The sequence below is a fragment of the Eurosta solidaginis genome, chromosome 1, assembly GCF_040869045.1.
Source record: "Eurosta solidaginis isolate ZX-2024a chromosome 1, ASM4086904v1, whole genome shotgun sequence".
Taxonomy (NCBI): domain Eukaryota; kingdom Metazoa; phylum Arthropoda; class Insecta; order Diptera; family Tephritidae; genus Eurosta; species Eurosta solidaginis.
In genome coordinates, this window is record NC_090319.1 from 98,206,356 (window position 1) to 98,224,459 (window position 18,104).

An 18,104-nucleotide genomic window follows, 5' to 3' on the forward strand; every position below is an offset into this window, starting at 1 on the left:
AAAAACTAACGAGACTTTGCAGGAGTTTGCTTCGGACATTGAAAGATTGGCTCATCTTGCAAATGCGGATGCACCCGTGGAATACACGGAAAGAGTGAAGATTCAGAGCTTTATAAATGGCATACGGGACGTCGAAACGAAGCGAGCCACATACGCGAACCCAAAGCAAACATTTTCTGAAACGGTATCCCATGCATTGACTCAGTAAACCAGCATACAAAGCTCATCGTGTGGAAGTAGAAAGGCCGGAGTGGGTAGATACAATTTTGGAAGCTCTGAAGGGATCACAAGAGAAAAATACCGGAGTTATGAAATGTTTCAAGTGCGGTAACCCAGGTGACATTGCACGTCATTGCAGTAGCAACTCCAATAGTTCCAACAATGTGGGTGGCCGTAAACGCAGAGCTGAAGGAGACGAGCAAATCTCCAAATCCACTCAATCGTTAAACTAAAGCGAGTCAGCCGCAAGGGGCGACAGCTGGCTCCCTCAATGGAATGCCCCATAATCTCTATCTCGCAAATTGGAAGAAGGTCAAGCAATCTTACTGTCGGAGGACATGTGGATGGAAAGGAACGTTTACTAACTGTAGATACGGGTGCATCCCATTCCATCATTCGATCAGATTTAGTCAACAAGAAGATAAGACCATTGCTTGGAGCAAGATTACGTACAGCCACGGGAGAGGACACCCAGGTAATTGGAGAAGTAGAATGTGAAGTAGCAATTGGGAACGTCACGGTACTTCACAATTTTATAGTGGCAGGTATTGTTGATGAAATCATAATTGGAGTGGACTTCTTAATCAACCAAGGCATCAAGATCGATATGCAAAGCAAGACGATGCGATATAAGAACATGGATGTGCCACTTAATTTCGGCTACGAGAGAGGCTACAGCAGTAAACGAGTGCGGGTGGAAGAGAGTCAGCAAATACCACCAAAATCAGAAGCAGTCATCTGGGCAAAGGTAGATGGAGATTGTGGGACAAACAAATTGTGGGTTGTCGAAGCAGCAAATAAATCAGCACTGAACATACTTGTAGGAAAAACCCTGGCTATGACAAAACAAGATGGACGTATTCCGGTAAGAGTACTCAATGAGTTCAAGTCACCATTCAAATTGACCAAAGGAGCTATTTTGGGAAGATGCCAAGAGGCCGAAGTAGTTATTAACTGTGAACAGCTCCAGGAATACGTTTCATCTAGTAAAACTAATCTTTCAAATGATATCACGGCATGGACGCATGGGCTAGAGGAAGCCTATCAGAGTAAGGCAAAACAACTGCTCCTAAGTACGCGAACATATTTGACCAGGATGATTCTAAACCAGGCCGCACCAACGTTGTGAAACACCAAATTGATACTGGAGATGCGAGGCCGATCCGTCAAGCTCCACGTAGTGTTCCACTGGCGAAGCGGGAATTTGTGAGTCAAATCATTCAAGAAATGAGCGACAGCGGCGTCATCGAACCATCAGCAACTCCGTGGAGCTCACCGGTAGTACTTGTAAAAAAGAAGGATGGAAAAATGAGGTTTTGCGTGGACTACCGGAAGTTGAATGACGTAACGAAAAATGATAGCTACCCATTGCCAAGAATTGACGACACTCTGGACTCGCTATCTGGTACGAAATGGTTTTCCACGCTGGACTTGAAAAGCGGCTACTGGCAAGTGGAGGTGAAGGAGGAAGATAAAGAGAAAACAGCCTTCAGTGTCGGTGATGGTCTTTGGCAATTTACAGTGATGCCTTTTGGACTTTGTAATGCACCAGCCACTTTTGAGAGACTCATGGACCAGGTACTGAAAGGACTACATTGGAAAACATGCTTGGTGTACCTGGACGACATCATCGTATTGGGCAAGAACTTTGATGAACATCTTAAGAACTTGGAGGAAGTTTTCCAGAGAATAGGTGGCGCTGGTCTGAAGTTAAGTCCCAAAAAGTGTGCGCTGTTTAAAAAGGAAGTCAATTATTTGGGTCACAAGGTAACGACAGAGGGCATCTGCACTGCGAACGAAAAAATAAAGGCTGTAAAGGATTGGCCAAGAACACAGAACCTACATGAATTGAGAAGTATTCTTGGGCTGTGCACATATTACCGCCGATTTGTACCAAATTTTTCCAGCGTAGCCCATAGCCTCCATGAGCTTACAAGAAAAAATAAAGCTTTTGAATGGAAAAAGAAGGAGCGTTTGTGCACTGCCCCAATGTTAGCATATCCGATTCCAGGAGCAACATTTATTCTAGATACAGATGCGAGTGGATATGCTATAGGAGGCGTTTTATCACAACTGGTCGATGGACAGGAGAAGGTAGTTGCATATTACAGCCGTTCGATTGGAAAACCAGAGAGGAACTACTGTGTTACGCGGAGAGAGCTGTTGGCATTGGTAGAGTGCATTAAACATTTTCACAAATACCTCTACGGCCAGCGATTCCGTGTCAGGACAGATCACGCAGCGTTGAAATGGCTTCTGCAGTTCCGTAATCCGGAAGGTTAATTGGCACGGTGGATCGAGCGACTACAAAGCTACGACTTTTCCATTGAGCATCGAAAAGGTAGTACCCATGGAAATGCTGATGCAATGTCACGAAGACCATGTAGTTTGGAATGCAAGCACTGTTCAAAAGCCGAGGCTAAAGAAGACATTATAGATGTCAGGCTAATGAATATAACATGTACAGATGAATGGGACAAGGAACAGCTAAGAAAGTGCCAGCTAGAAGATGCAGATCTGTCACGTGTTATGCAAGGGCTCGAACGAAATGAAAGACCAAACAGAGAAGAGATGTCAGCAGAGAGTCCCATTGCGAAGTCATATTGGGCACAGTGGAACAGTTTAGAATTGATATCCGGTTGCCTTCATCGAGTATGGGAGAGTGAGGATGGTAAATACAAGAATAAACTGATAGTTGTTCCCAGAAAGAGGATTCCTGACGTGCTCAGCGAGCTGCATAATGGTCCAAGCGGAGGTCATCTTGGAATCACGAAGACGCTCGAGAAGATTAAACAGAGATTCTATTGGGTTGGTTGCCGTCAGTCGGTCACTGAGTGGATTGCGAACTGCGAGGTTTGCAGCAGAGCGAAAGGGCCCAGAACACGAAGTCATGGCCAGATGAAGCAATATAACTCAGGTGCGCCATTTGAAAGGATCGCCATGGATGTCGCAGGTCCATTTCCTACTAGCAACCGCGGAAACATATACGTACTGGTGGTTATGGATTATTTCAGTAAATGGCCAGAGGTATACCCAATCCCAAACCAAGAAGCAGAAACAGTAGCAGAAGTGGTTAAAAACGAATGGGTTGCAAGGTATGGTGTACCAATGGAGTTACATTCTGACCAAGGCAGGAATTTCGAATCAGCTGTGTTCCAGGAAATGTGTAAGTCATTGGGCATTCGAAAAACACGGACAAATGCATTGCATCCTCAATCCGATGGTATGGTAGAACGATTCAATAGAACATTGGAGGAGCACTTAAGGAAAGTAGTAGACAAGTACCATAAAGAATGGGATACCCGCATACCATTATTCTTGATGGCTTACCGATCAGCAGTGCATGAGACAACGGGCCAAACCCCTGCAAAAGTAATTTTTGGCAATGACCTTAGACTGCCAGCTGATTTGAAGTTTGGGATAGATGCCAATGCGGAGAGAAATGTCAGGAAATTCACTAGTGATTTGGAAGAAGAGCTAAGAGAAATACATGATCTCATAAGGCAACGAACAAAGATTATGAGTGACAAGATGAAAGCCAGATATAATAAAGCAATTAATTCAGAAGGTTTTCAGGAAGGAGATTTGGTGCTGTTATACAACCCACAACGTAAAAAAGGTTTGTCCCCGAAATTGCAGTGTAATTGGGAAGGCCCATACAAAGTTGTAAAACGGATCAACGATGTAGTGTACCGCATACAAACCATCGGTAAACCACGAACCAAAATGAAAGTGGTCCATTTGGAAAGGCTGGCAACGTTTAGATCGAGAGATTTGTCTGATGGGGACGATCAGACTTAGGTGGAGGGCAGTGTCACGGATATTAGCATCACTAAATTATCCCATCACTAAGGCGATGCTAAGGCCATGCCAATCAGTATTTACGTTAATAATCAAATCAAGTATACACATATATAAGGCAGCCCAGAGAGATGTCACACACAGATGCATTTACTTATACGCCTATATGCGCGCGAGAGACTGTAAACTACAAACATTCACATCAATAATTCAATCTTTATGTATCTACATAAACGAATAAATAATTGCGTCTACACATATGTACCATGTACGAATTCGAGCAGCGGAGAGTCAATGCGCAAACACATGTATATATCTGAGAAGTTTGAGAGCTAATGGACTAGTAGATTCTGGAAGCATGTATAAAATTGTGCAATTTTAGTTATAGCTGAGAAGTTTGAGAGCTCATGGACAATGCTAGTACATTCTGGAAAAATGCGAACGAGGAAACCAAAGGGTATAAAAGGCAACAGATGAAGAGGCGCTGTAATTCAGTTTGAGTTGAGCAATCAATCAGTTATTGATTAAGCACGCGATCTGGCGGCCAATAGTAGAGTTCAATTTGAATTATCAATCAGTTTGGTTATTAAGCCAGCGAGTAGCAAAGTATAAGTGTCATTGTGAAGTACTTTAATAAAGGCCATTTTTCCATTATTCAATATTGGAGTTATTTATTCAACAGTTTAGTGATTCGAACTTAGCAGAGGATTGTAAATAAGAGGATTTGCAAGTAAATTCGTTACACTATTTATAAAAATGATAACAAGTTATGCATCTAATGAGTACGTATCATCCCTAGCCCAAAAATGTAACTAATCCGACTTACCAGTTAAGTGCTATTGGGAGTTTAAAAATTAAACAGGCCCAGATTTTTTTTTTTTGTTAGAGCAAAGAAAAAGATGTACGATGTCAAAAGGAAAATTTTAAAAGTTAAGACTTTATTGAAGGAACTGCTTTCATTATTTAGTGCATATCTTAGCCAAACTAATTTTGCAATCATGAAAGTGTTTCATGAGAGACTTGCTCTGGGTTATTTATACCTGCTTGCCCTACTTTGCTCTGACCTGACGTGCTCTGCACTTATTTTTTTTTTCACAGACATATTATTAAAAAATTTGCAATTGCGTTTTCTCAAAAATGTCTAAGTTGTATACTATATTGGTGTTATACTATATCTCCACTAATAGCATATTTTCACTTGAGATTTGTTCCAGATTTCGGCATCTGAAAGGATTTAACTTCAAATCTTGCAAGTTTTATGATACAAAATTAAATCCTCACTGAAATTCAGGTATGGGAACTTCAATTCATATGTTATGTAATTTTTTGATTGAAAAATATCATAGGGTAGGAGCAGATTTAAATTCATTGATGACATATGCCTTTTGAAGATTTTTAAGTTAGATTTTTATTGCCAATCGTGAGTAAAATAAAAAATGTACCAAAATATTATATTCAGATATGTTTTAGCTTTGTAAAACATGTGAAAATGTATGGCGCATATTCATAGACAAAATAAAATAGGCTTTAAATTTAGTGGCAGCTTTTTTGACAGATAGTTCATAGAAAATTTTGTCAAAAAGCTGTAACTAAATGTAAAACCTGTTTAATTTTGAATATGCGCCTATGTGTTTAATTCAAAAACGTAGTTTTTTTTTTGGGCTGAAAAACTTTACAAAAATTGAATCGGTGGATGTCGTCCCACTTTATAAAAAAAAAAAATAAATAAATATGGTGGAAACGGTGCCGGTTAAAATTAGAGATTTAATGCATCTTAGGCCCGGTTTTCAGAGTTAAATACTGTCACTTGGACCGCTTAAGCTGAGATGAGCAGCAAAATTTTATATTATCGAACAAAGTGGCGAGGTTAAACTCTAGTCAACTTTAACTTGAGTTTAAACTCGCACTAAAAACCGGGCATTAACTGTTAAAGTTCTAGGGGTGGAGATATGCTATAGGTCAAATCTTCAAGCATTTGTACAATCGTTAAAATATTATGGCTAAGTTTTGTAATTTTTTGATATTTTGAGGTAGAAGCGTATTTCAAATTTGTCGTGTATGACTTTTTTGGAAGTTTTTCAAATTAAGATATTGATTGTAAAGCGTGAGTAAAATAAATTAAATAGACAAAACAGCATGTTCCGATTGTTTTTGATTTGCAAAGCATGTGAAATTGTATTCTCAAAATTTTAATTTGTTTCTAGTTGAAAAACCTTATAAAAATGCAAACTGCTTCACAATGTCCCACTTTATTATTGTTCCAATATGAATAAATAAAGCGCCAAATAAATCTCAAGTGGAGGCAGTGTAGGTCCAAATATGAGATTTAATAAATATCAACAGTGAAAGCTCAAGATGCAAACATGATATTAACTTTGTAAAAATTTACAATTACAGCAGAATGAATTATTTTTACATATACATCCTGTTGTGCTTTATTGGAAATAGAGCGTTAGCTAGAATCGTTGTAAGAAAAGTCATCGTTCGTATTCCAAGACCAAAAGATATAGGTCTTATATTTGGTAAGTTTAAGATTGTTAAATTTTAAATATTTTTCTAATATTATTAATTTATTAGTTATTGTTTTTTTAATTTTTTTATAATTTAAAAGCTTTGTCTTTTGGGTAAAACTCGTATAAGAAAGAAATTTTCAGACCACTTTCCATAGTGAGCAGCTATATATATATAGATCTATTTCGAAGAATGCAAAGTCTTCATCGTCAGTTCAATTTAAGGGCTAATTAAACTTCCTTAACCCTAACACTATAGTCGTAACCATACCCATATCCATAACCATCTCCAATGTGCTAAGGCACTTGCCTAAAAGTCGTGAAAATTTCATAAAAATGAAGAACACTGTTACGGTCTGCTGCTGCGGTCTACGGCCATGATCCCCTTGGGAGCGTGTTCACGCGAACACACCTAGCGATGTGGTGAAAGTGGCGATAAAAAGAAAAATATCGAAAAGAAGGGAACAGACAGACCGGCCATCACGAGGAAAAAATTTTTCTTCTGCCATGAGTTTCCGCCCGATACAGACGCGAAAAAAAGAAAAAAAGGCTAAGCAAGAAAAACCAAGCAATCAATTTTTTTCACGAGCCGAGTGAAACTTTCAGTGCGAAAATTAAGCATAAACATTAAACTATTTAAGCATTAAGAATTATCTAGACGTTACAAATACATTAGAATCCATATACTATTCATAAACATATGAGTGGCGAAACTCAGATGCATTGATTGTGCGAAGGGCGCGTTTAATTAAGGAGTGTAACGCGAAGAAAAAGGTGGCGGCAATAATCACCAGCGAATTACAAGGCAGCAAAAATACCGTGGTGATAGTATCGGTGCAGAAATTCAGCGCGACGCCAAAGCAACAGGAGGTACTACGTTATCTACTACCTGTATTCAAGTGAATGTCCAAAAACTAGGAAGAGTCCGTAGCGCAAAGTACCGACACAGTCCATTCCGACAAACCTCTTTTCGTCTCGTCTATTTTGGGTGGTAATAAACATTACAACGGGCGTGTTGTGTTGGCACAAACCCAACGTATAGAATATCCAGTTGAAGTAGGTCGGCGTCTCACAGCCACACCTAGTGAGGAAAGTACTAGTGATTCCGATTCGGATTCAGAAGGCACTAGACTAATTGGGATGAGAACCCCTGGGGCCCGAAGATAAACCCCCTTCCCTACGTTTACGAAGTACACCACCACTTTTGGAAAAACATCCAACACCACCTCCCCTTCCAGGGCCAGCAGTACGCTGCAGCATAATACAACGAAAGCCGAAATTAGCACCAAGTCATCCGGGTCATAAAAGTCAACACGAAGTTTCATTGCCACCCGGTTCACTCGATCACCTCGGGCCAGAGCGCAACAACAACCAACAGTACCAACACCAACTACAACAACAACTTTTGGAACTGGGTGAGTCCGTTCCAACTCGGTGAAATTATATTATGTATTTATATGAAGTGATAAAATTCGTCACTTACAGATTATCGTTTCAAATTTTTGTAATTCATTCCAAGCACGCTTAATGAACCTAAAGACCCCTTTCTGTAACTCGATTCGAACATACGGTATATGAATTCGGACACTTTGGTGCTCTTAACTCTGTTGACCCGTCGGATAAGTGCAATGTAAAACCCGTTCTGTAATCTTGCGAATAAGAAACATTGTTCGGTAAAGCTTGTGGAAGGTCAATACAGTCAAGAAATAGGAAACCAAAATTATAAAAGTTTGAGTTCTGCAAATAATTTTATTCAAGTCAAGTTACAGAATAGTGTCACTAGTATATATAGTACTTTACATTTTTGAATGTGTCACTCGGAACCATATTTTTTTATATACATACATGCGAAAGCCATGCGAATGGGTAATGCATTACACATTAGCGACATATGCCTTTCCGCGAGAAATTAGAATCTAGTCGCAACAAGAAATAGAGGATTTATGTCTTTGTGATCATGAACAAATAAACTCTTTCTATAATTTTTTTTTTTGAAATATTTTTTTTACTGCTCCACTATACTGTTGCGACTGAAACGTCACCTGAAAGTTCATAAATTGCTTTCTCTATATGATCACACGGCACAAGTTAGTATGTGTCAACGAAGACTAAAGCTATAAAAGCTTATTAAATTGTTACGAGAGTTTTGCCCGACCATATCTATTGGTGTGGCAATCAAATTTCCATAGACTCGATATAAGACAAATGAAAATGAATTTAATACAATTGAACTTGCAAAAAGATAAAGTATGTTTTACATTCAGAACATAAAACATTGGTATGCAATCTAAGTGCAATCATAGAAGTTCCAGGTAGTATTCTAAGATTAGGTTAGACCACTAAAATTTGTAAGTTGTACCTAACCATTTAGTTAAGAAGCTTCGCATTCCAAGGGGTTGGGTTCCTTTTATTTTCCTTCCTTGTCTATATATATATATATATATATATAAATAGTGCGTACATATAACGTTGATGCACACGGGCGAGCGTTGTCGCATTTGGGACTCTGCAGTCTAACTCTACTGGAGCGTAGTTTCAGTTGACTTATTTAATTAAAGACAATTTTCTTGCATTCTCTTACGTATTAGCGAAATTAAATGGAATTTATTGTAACCCACTTAAATACGTCAACATAAGGATAGAAAATAAAATGAGCTCAGTGACCTTATTAAAACGACATACTTATGATCGAATTAGTATATTATATTAGGTAATGCCTTGGATTTAAAGATGTATAAATAAATGAATTGTAATTAAAATGGGAATGTTGGCATCTTCATTCTTTTAGAAGGTACTTAGGGCATACAGGTAAGGGGCCACCGAAATTTTAGGTGCGTCGGTGGCCATGGTTATTTGAGGGTGGGACAAAGCACCTGGCGTCGCAACACCACCCGCGGCGCCCCTCTATATATTCGGCCCTTTTATTTGTATTTTTATTTTTCAGCCGTTTTTTTTTAGTTTGATTTTCAACGTTGGTAACCGGCCATGTCCGGTTCGATAAATTTTTTTTTGCGCCAGTTTTTTTTGAATTTTAGATTTTTGAATTTTTTGAATGTTAACGGTCTGTCCGTGACATCCGGTTCAGCCGGATGTTGTTTTAGTTTGAATTATAAGCGTTTTGAGTCGGTCTCTGCGCTTCTGTCAGTTTGTTTTGAATTCGACAGCTGCTCGTTTTGATAGGCATGATAGGAACTTTTTTCTGTTTATGGCGCAGGAACAGTAAGGTTGGCAAGGACCCGCCCCAGCCGACAATGACTAGCCACTGTGCACCAACACATCATGCCGACCGCCTTCCTTACTGCTTCCACTGTAAATGCGTAACCATAACAGATGGCGCCCAACGGGATTTGGTGCCCGAGGCGCTGTCGCGCTGGTCATTTTGGTCAACTTGTGAAGTTGACCATCCCATCAGTCCGAGGTGTGCAGCCGCAGGAGCAGCCACCTGCGTTGCGGTGGGATGGTTGGACGGATCAAGTTGTCCAGAATGATCATCGATGACAGTTGCTGAGGGCGCCATAACAGATGGCGCCCAACGTGGCACCTGAGGCGCTGGCCGCGAGGGTCAGTCGGGTCAACCTGTGAGGTTGACCATCCCACCAGTCCGAGTGAGCAGCCACAGAAGCTGCCACCTACGTTGCGGTGGGATGGTTGGACGGATCAGGTTGTCCGGGCTGGTCATCGGGGGCAGTGGCTGATGGAGCCACGGACTACACGTCGTGTCATCCGGATTTTTTTGTTTTTTCACCCAGTGAGGCAGTGCTGCACGCACTTTATTTTTTTTTGTAGTTGGGGTTTTTATTTTCCCGGAATGTTGTCCGTTAGTCGGCTATGGAATAATTTTTTCCGCTAATTGGGTTTAAATTTTTTTTTGTAAAGTAGTTTTTTTTTAGTTTATTTGCCGAATTTTGTGTTGTTAGTGTGAGTGCGTGTATGTATGTGGAAAAAGAACCCCAGCTCATCCCACGCCCCAGGTGGTAGTTTAGAATACTACCTGGACTGTGACGGGTTGAGCTGGGATTCAGAGTGGCACTCCCTCCTGTCCCACCAGACTGGGGGAGCGGTTCCGAAACCGCTCCACCCATTGCGGCGGAGGCAGGAGGGGTGTCCAGCAAGGATGGACGGGAGGCCTCAACACCCCCAACCAGTCCCAGGGGCAAGCCCCTGGAGACTGCCCCTGCGTTGCGGCTGGGCGTGTTGAGACCAACCCGTGTGTGCCTGGAGTGACCCTAGTGGCCCCAACCAGTATCGGAGGGGGGCCTTAAGACCCCCTCGCATTGCGGTTGGGAGCACTAGGGGCAAGTATGAATGGATTTATGTTTTTTTGTTAGCCTGTATCCCGAGTGCCTTCGGAAGGGGGGATGTCAGCATTCCCATTGATTCACGACCTATATCTAAAGTATTCAATCGCTTCCTTTTCCAGCTTTTGGAAGTTTCATTTTTTTTAAATATAAAATTCATATATATAAACCTTTTTTTGAATTCCTAACTGCCTTACGTGGCAAAAGTTTTTTTTTGACCTATCAGTGACCTTTTTTTTAATATGTCGCGCGACCAGTCGTTCGAACCGGGCCGGAATACCCCGTTTGGGAGTGCAGGGAATTACCGGGGAAACCAGAAACGGGGTAATAAAAATAGAGGGGCTTTCTCTCAGGCCAGGCGTCCCTTGGTGGTGCACACCCCAGTGGGCGGACAATATGGAGACCCCGCGTTAATAAACATGGGCTCGGACCTGAATGACCCTCGCGAGAAACTGGACGGACCTATAAGCACCAGTCATGTGAACGTGCACGATATCTCGGGGCTAAGGCCCAATGCGGCGATCTACGCACCCGAAGGAGCTGGTGCTTTACCACCAAACCAGGAGACGGGAAATTTCGGGGACGCTACAAGCGATCGGACCTTAGGAATGCAGGACGAAACCACTCGTGGAGGCTCGTGGGTGGACGTGCTACAACAACTGTTTCAGGCTTCGCAGGAGGAAATGCGGAGAGAGATGGGCTCAATTAGAGCCAACATGGCCCAGCTCAACGCCGCTCTCGAATCCACGCAGCAAGCAAACCAGCAACACAGGAACGCGAGTAGGATGGACCGTAACCCATTGCCATCGGTAGTACCACCAATGTACCCGACTCCAAGCAGCATAGCCGTAAAACCGCAGGAGTGGAAAATCGCATTCGACGGCACTGGGAGTGTAGCCGATTTCCTCTTCAAATTAAACACCTTGTGTGAGCGCACGAACAAATAATGGCCAGTTTCCACTTATTCCTTTCGGGACGAGCCGAAGAATGGTACTGGCTGTTCACTAAACAAAACCCAAATGCGACATATGCCTTTTTGTGTTACTCGTTAAAAAGAGAGTTTGGCACTTTGAAAACGGACCACGAGATCATGATGGAGATCTCCATGCGGAAGCAAAAGGCAAGTGAGTGTTATGACGTGTTTCACGCGGACATAATCTCCTTGAACGCGCGCTTAAGGGAGCCGATGTCAGAGCTTCTACTGATTGACATAATAAAAAGGAACGTCAACAGTAACTTTTAGCTAATGCTTTTTAATGCGGACGTAAGGACCCTCCATGATCTACGCGATGTAGCACGCAGAGGTGAACAAGTGCTGAAAGAGAGCAAGCTGCTGGGAGCCAATTACCCAGGACGGCATGTAAGCGAGGCACGCGTGACAACCCCGGACATGAAGATGGAAGGTGAGGACGGCGAGATAGATCCGCAGATAGAGGCGCTGGAATATAGACGCAGCAGAAGACCGGACTACTCGGGAATCCAATGCTGGAATTGCCAGGGAATGGGGCACTCCTATATATATTGTGAGGAACCCATAAAAAGTCCTTTTTGTTTTAAATGTGGGTATAAGGGTGTATTCACCCCTAAATGCCCTAGGGACCATCGCAGGCAGGGAAACCAGTACCCGAGCGAGAAGGCGGGGGAACCTCGTTCGGCTTCATAGCTCCCACATCAGCCAGTGCTCGAGGCGTCGTCCCGTGCGCTGAACCAGAGGGCGAATCTCTGCATGGAGGTGGTGAGCTTCCGAGGTGCAGTAGTACCCTGGCAGAAGAGCCCTCAAAAGTAATAATAACTTACCCTGACAGTACAGACAGTTCTGAAGCCGAGAGTCAAACGTCTTCATCCGCGATGAGCGAGCCGATTAGAATTCTGCGACGCCAGCATAGGGATGTCGCTTGCCAGACGCAACTTTCACCAAACCTAGAAGAAAGGGAACATAGGTACGAACACATAAGACATACCATTTTTGAACAATATCCGGTATCAGAAAATATTTTGAAGTGTAGGAAGAGATACCACAGGAGAGTACAGGAGCGTAGACTGCTGCAAGCCACCACGTTAACGCTTACAGAGGACGAAAGGCCTTTAGTAAAGGCTAAAATTAGAAATAGTTTTCTTGTAGGGTTGTTGGACTCGGGAGCCAACGTCTCCATCTTAGGGAAAAATGGATTAGAATTCCTAAAGGATAACGGCTTCGAATATCAGCCCTTACATGCGTTCGTATATACCGCAGGCGGCAACAACCAAAAAATTTTAGGCTCAGTATCTCTACCGGTCACTTTTAAAAATATCACAAAGATTATTCGTTTTTACCTTGTTCCCTCATTGCTCCAAGAAGCATACTTCGGGGTAGATTTTTGGAGAGCATTTGCGTTAGCTCCCGAAATATTCCCAAACGTAGAGTGTTTAGAGACTAGGCTTGAGAAGGAAGAAGAACTTAACCTGCACGAATTGTCGCCAACGCAACAATTAGAATTGCAAAAGGTCATCGAGACGTTTCCTTCGTACGAAAATTTAGGCCTAGGGCAAACGAAATTAGTGGAGCATCACATCGACACCGGTGATGCTGTACCTATAAAAAGCAAACACTTCCCTCTTTCGCCACCGAGGCAAGCCGAAGCTTTTAGAGAACTAGACAGGTTACTCGAATTAGGAGTTATAGAAGAATCCAACTCCCCGTGGTGTAGTCCTGTAGTACTGGTCCGGAAACCAGGTAAAGTTAGACTGTGCATAGATTCGAGGAAGGTCAACGCGGTGACTAAGAAAGATTCGTACCCCCTGCCTCATATCAACGGCTTATTGAGCAGACTCAAGGACACGCATTTTATTAGTGGCATTGATCTGAAAGACGCGTTCTTCCAGATCAAATTGACAGAGTCCTCTAAGGAAAAAACAGCATTCGCAGTTCCGGGGAGGCCTCTGTACCACTTCAAGGTGATGCCATTTGGTCTGTGCAATGGACCGCAGACTATGAGTAGGCTGATGGACAAGGCGATCCCCTCGCGTCTGCGAGAGAACGTCTTTGTCTACCTGGACGATCTGATGGTATGTAGCACTAATTTTGAGGATCATCTAAAATTGCTAGCGGAAGTAGCTAACTGTTTGAGAGACGCAGGTCTGACAATAAATGTGGAAAAAAGTAAATTTTGTCAGAAGGAAATACGCTATTTAGGGTACCTGATAGGCAGCGGGTGTCTGAAAGTGGATCCGGGAAAAATAGAAGCAATGCAAAACTTCCCTAAATCCCCTCGGCAAGTGCGTAGGTTTGTGGGCATGGCGAATTGGTACCGAGCGTTTATTACCAATTTTGCTGACTTGGCAGGTCCCTTGACCGACTGTCTCCGCAAGTCAGCAGGCGCGTTCAAGCTTACTCCTGAAGCTATAGAGGCATTCGAAAAACTAAAAGTAGCCTTGAGTTCGGCGCCTGTCTTGGCCCAACCAGACTTTTCCAAATAATTCGTAATACAATGCGACGCTTCCAAAATAGGTGTTGGCGGAGTGTTGTTCCAGGTCGATGATGAGGGCGCTGAGCATCCAATCGCATTCGTGTCGAAAAAGCTGAATAATGCTCAACGCAATTATACAGTAACCGAGCTGGAATGTCTTGCAGCCATAATTAGCGTGAAGCGTTTCCGACCCTATGTCGAAGGATTACCTTTTCGGATTGTTACGGACCACTCCAGTCTCAAGTGGTTGATGACACAAAAAGACTTGAGCGGGAGGTTGGCGAGATGGTCACTCTTACTGCAAAGATACGATTTTAGAATGGAACATCGTAAGGGCACCCTGAATGTAGTAACAGACGCGCTGTCGCGTTTTGATGTTGACGAGTTAACTTTCACTACCACGCCCGGAGAAATAGATTTAGTCTCTCCCGAATTTTGCAGCAACGAATATTTAGACTTAATTCGGACCGTCACCGAAAACGAGGAATCACTTCCGGATTTACGAGTGGTGGACGGTGTAATTTTCAAAAGAGTTAAGTTTCGTAAGGGGATGGAAGGGGAAGAAGACTCGCTGTGGCGTTTATGGTTGCCAAAAGGGTTGACGGAGGAAGCAGTGAGATTAGCACATGACGCTAACCGGAGTTACCATGGCGGATGGCAGAAAACCTTAGAACGTGTTAGGCAGAAGTACTTCTGGCCGCAGCAGGCTAAGGACGTCAGGGACTACGTCCAGCGTTGTGACACCTGCAAAACGGTAAAACCCACCAATCAGCAGTCGAGACCACCTATAGGGAGTACCTTTGAATCCGAAAGGCCATTTCAGCGGTTGTATTGCGACTTTCTAGGGCCGTATCCGAGATCTAAGCGGCGAAATCAATTTCTTTTCATAGTACTAGACCATTTTTCAAAATACGTTTGGCTAAAGCCCATGCAGAGAGCCACCACTGTAAACGTTATAAATTACCTCGCTTCAGAAATTTTTCCGGCTGTAGGGGTCCCTGAGTTTATTCACAGTGACAATGGTAAACAGTTTATCTCGAAGGAAATGAACCAATTTTTTGCAAACTACGGGGTGACGCACGTGAGGACGGGGCTATATTCTCCCCAAGCGAACGCATCCGAACGCGTCAATAGAGAAATTGTTTCTAAGATTAGGGTTTTCCTGAAAGATAAACCTGACCATACCGATTGGGATAGGCATATACCCGAGATTTTATCAGTTTTGAGAAGTGATTTTCATACGGCGATTCAGTGTTCTCCATACTTTGCATTATATGGCCAAAATATGGTCCAGCATGCCTCAACGTACAACATTTTAGGGAAACTCGGCAGCCTTCGAGAAGACCAGGTTACGGTAATAAGCCGAGCTGACAAGTTGACTAATATTCGTGAGCAGATCCGTAGAAATTTAGATCAGGCCAAGGATAGGGGAGTAACCACCTATAACAAGCGCTCTAGACAGGTCAACTATAAGGAAGGTCAGGAAGTTTTTCGGAGAAACTTTGCCTTAAGTAATTTCAAACAGGGCATTAACGCCAAATTCCTACCCAAATACCTGAAGTGTCGCGTGCTTCGAAAAATAGGCAATGCACTGTATGATCTTGAAGACCTAAACGGGAAACTGATAGGTCGCTTTCACGCTTCGGACATTCGCCCGCAATGAACCAGAAAACGTTTCCTTGCCAATTTACAATTTGGTTTTTTTTTTATACCCACCAATTGGACCTTTTTTTCTGGGCGTTTTGGCGGTCGGGGACATCTCGCCCAGTATTCTCCCCGAGCACTGACCTCATAGGATGTTCACGCGCGTACTTACCGAGGACCGTGAACACCCTGGCAGTCCACGCTTAGGTCGGACTAGCCTTTCGGAGTTTGGACGAGTTCTCCATATCAAAATGTCTATACTTTTTTTGTCTTGCCTTTTGTGGGGGCGATAACCACTAAAACCTTTCGGAGTTTTGACGAGTTCTCCATAACAAATGTCTAATTGCCGCAAAGCCCTTTTAAACTAGGAAACAGAATTAATTCCCAAATTTGACTTAACTTTTTTTTGATGGACCTATGTTGCCCGGCTAGCTTCGTAGTAGGACTTTGAGACTCTTATCTCAGGGGTGAGTCGTGCCCCACGTTGATTGGCATTGGAGGCCCCTGGCAGTGGCTTCCCACAGCGGATCCGGTTTCCTGTTCGCTCCATCGTCGGGCCTTCTAAGCGAAGCAGGTTTGTTACGGTCTGCTGCTGCGGTCTACGGCCATGATCCCCTTGGGAGCGTGTTCACGCGAACACACCTAGCGATGTGGTGAAAGTGGCGATAAAAAGAAAAATATCGAAAAGAAGGGAACAGACAGACCGGCCATCACGAGGAAAAAAATTTTTCTTCTGCCATGAGTTTCCGCCCGATACAGACGCGAAAAAAAGAAAAAAAAGGCTAAGCAAGAAAAACCAAGCAATCAATTTTTTTCACGAGCCGAGTGAAACTTTCAGTGCGAAAATTAAGCATAAACATTAAACTATTTAAGCATTAAGAATTATCTAGACGTTACAAATACATTAGAATCCATATACTATTCATAAAGATATGAGTGGCGAAACTCAGATGCAGTGATTGTGCGAAGGGCGCGTTTAATTAAGGAGTGTAACGCGAAGAAAAAGGTGGCGGCAATAATCACCAGCGAATTACAAGGCAGCAAAAATACCGTGGTGATAGTATCGGTGCAGAAATTCAGCGCGACGCCAAAGCAACAGGAGGTACTACGTTATCTACTACCTGTATTCAAGTGAATGTCCAAAAACTAGGAAGAGTCCGTAGCGCAAAGTACCGACACAGTCCATTCCGACAAACCTCTTTTCGTCTCGTCTATTTTGGGTGGTAATAAACATTACAACGGGCGTGTTGTGTTGGCACAAACCCAACGTATAGAATATCCAGTTGAAGTAGGTCGGCGTCTCACAGCCACACCTAGTGAGGAAAGTACTAGTGATTCCGATTCGGATTCAGAAGGCACTAGACTAATTGGGATGAGAACCCCTGGGGCCCGAAGATAAACCCCCTTCCCTACGTTTACGAAGTACACCACCACTTTTGGAAAAACATCCAACACCACCTCCGCTTCCAGGGCCAGCAGTACGCTGCAGCATAATACAACGAAAGCCGAAATTAGCACCAAGTCATCCGGGTCATAAAAGTCAACACGAAGTTTCATTGCCACCGGTTCACTCGATCACCTCGGGCCAGAGCGCAACAACCACCAACAGTACCAACACCAACTACAACAACAACGTTTGGAACTGGGTGAGTCCGTTCCAACTCGGTGAAATTATATTATGTATTTATATGAAGTGATAAAATTCGTCACTTACAGATTATCGTTTCAAATTTTTGTAATTCATTCCAAGCACGCTTAATGAACCTAAAGACCCCTTTCTGTAACTCGATTCGAACATACGGTATATGAATTCGGACACTTTGGTGCTCTTAACTCTGTTGACCCGTCGGATAAGTGCAATGTAAAACCCGTTCTGTAATCTTGCGAATAAGAAACATTGTTCGGTAAAGCTTGTGAAAGGTCAATACAGTCAAGAAATAGGAAACCAAAATTATAAAAGTTTGAGTTCTGCAAATAATTTTATTCAAGTCAAGTTACAGAATAGTGTCACTAGTATATATAGTACTTTACATTTTTGAATGTGTCACTCGGAACCATATTTTTTTATATACATACATGCGAAAGCCATGCGAATGGGTAATGCATTACACAATAGCGACATATGCCTTTCCGCGAGAAATTAGAATCTAGTCGCAACAAGAAATAGAGGATTTATGTCTTTGTGA

At 42.7% G+C, this 18,104-nt stretch overlaps 1 protein-coding gene across 1 annotated transcript in view; it reads left to right on the plus strand.

Moving 5' to 3' along the window:
• LOC137237404 (uncharacterized) overlaps positions 1 to 18,104 on the plus strand; it is a 56,605-nt gene that overhangs the window by 18,445 nt on the left and 20,056 nt on the right. Inside the window, exon 2 of the mRNA XM_067760997.1 lies at positions 6,418 to 6,542. Within this exon, the coding sequence (XP_067617098.1) occupies positions 6,418 to 6,542 (125 nt within the window). The remainder of the gene's footprint in view (positions 1 to 6,417; positions 6,543 to 18,104) is intronic.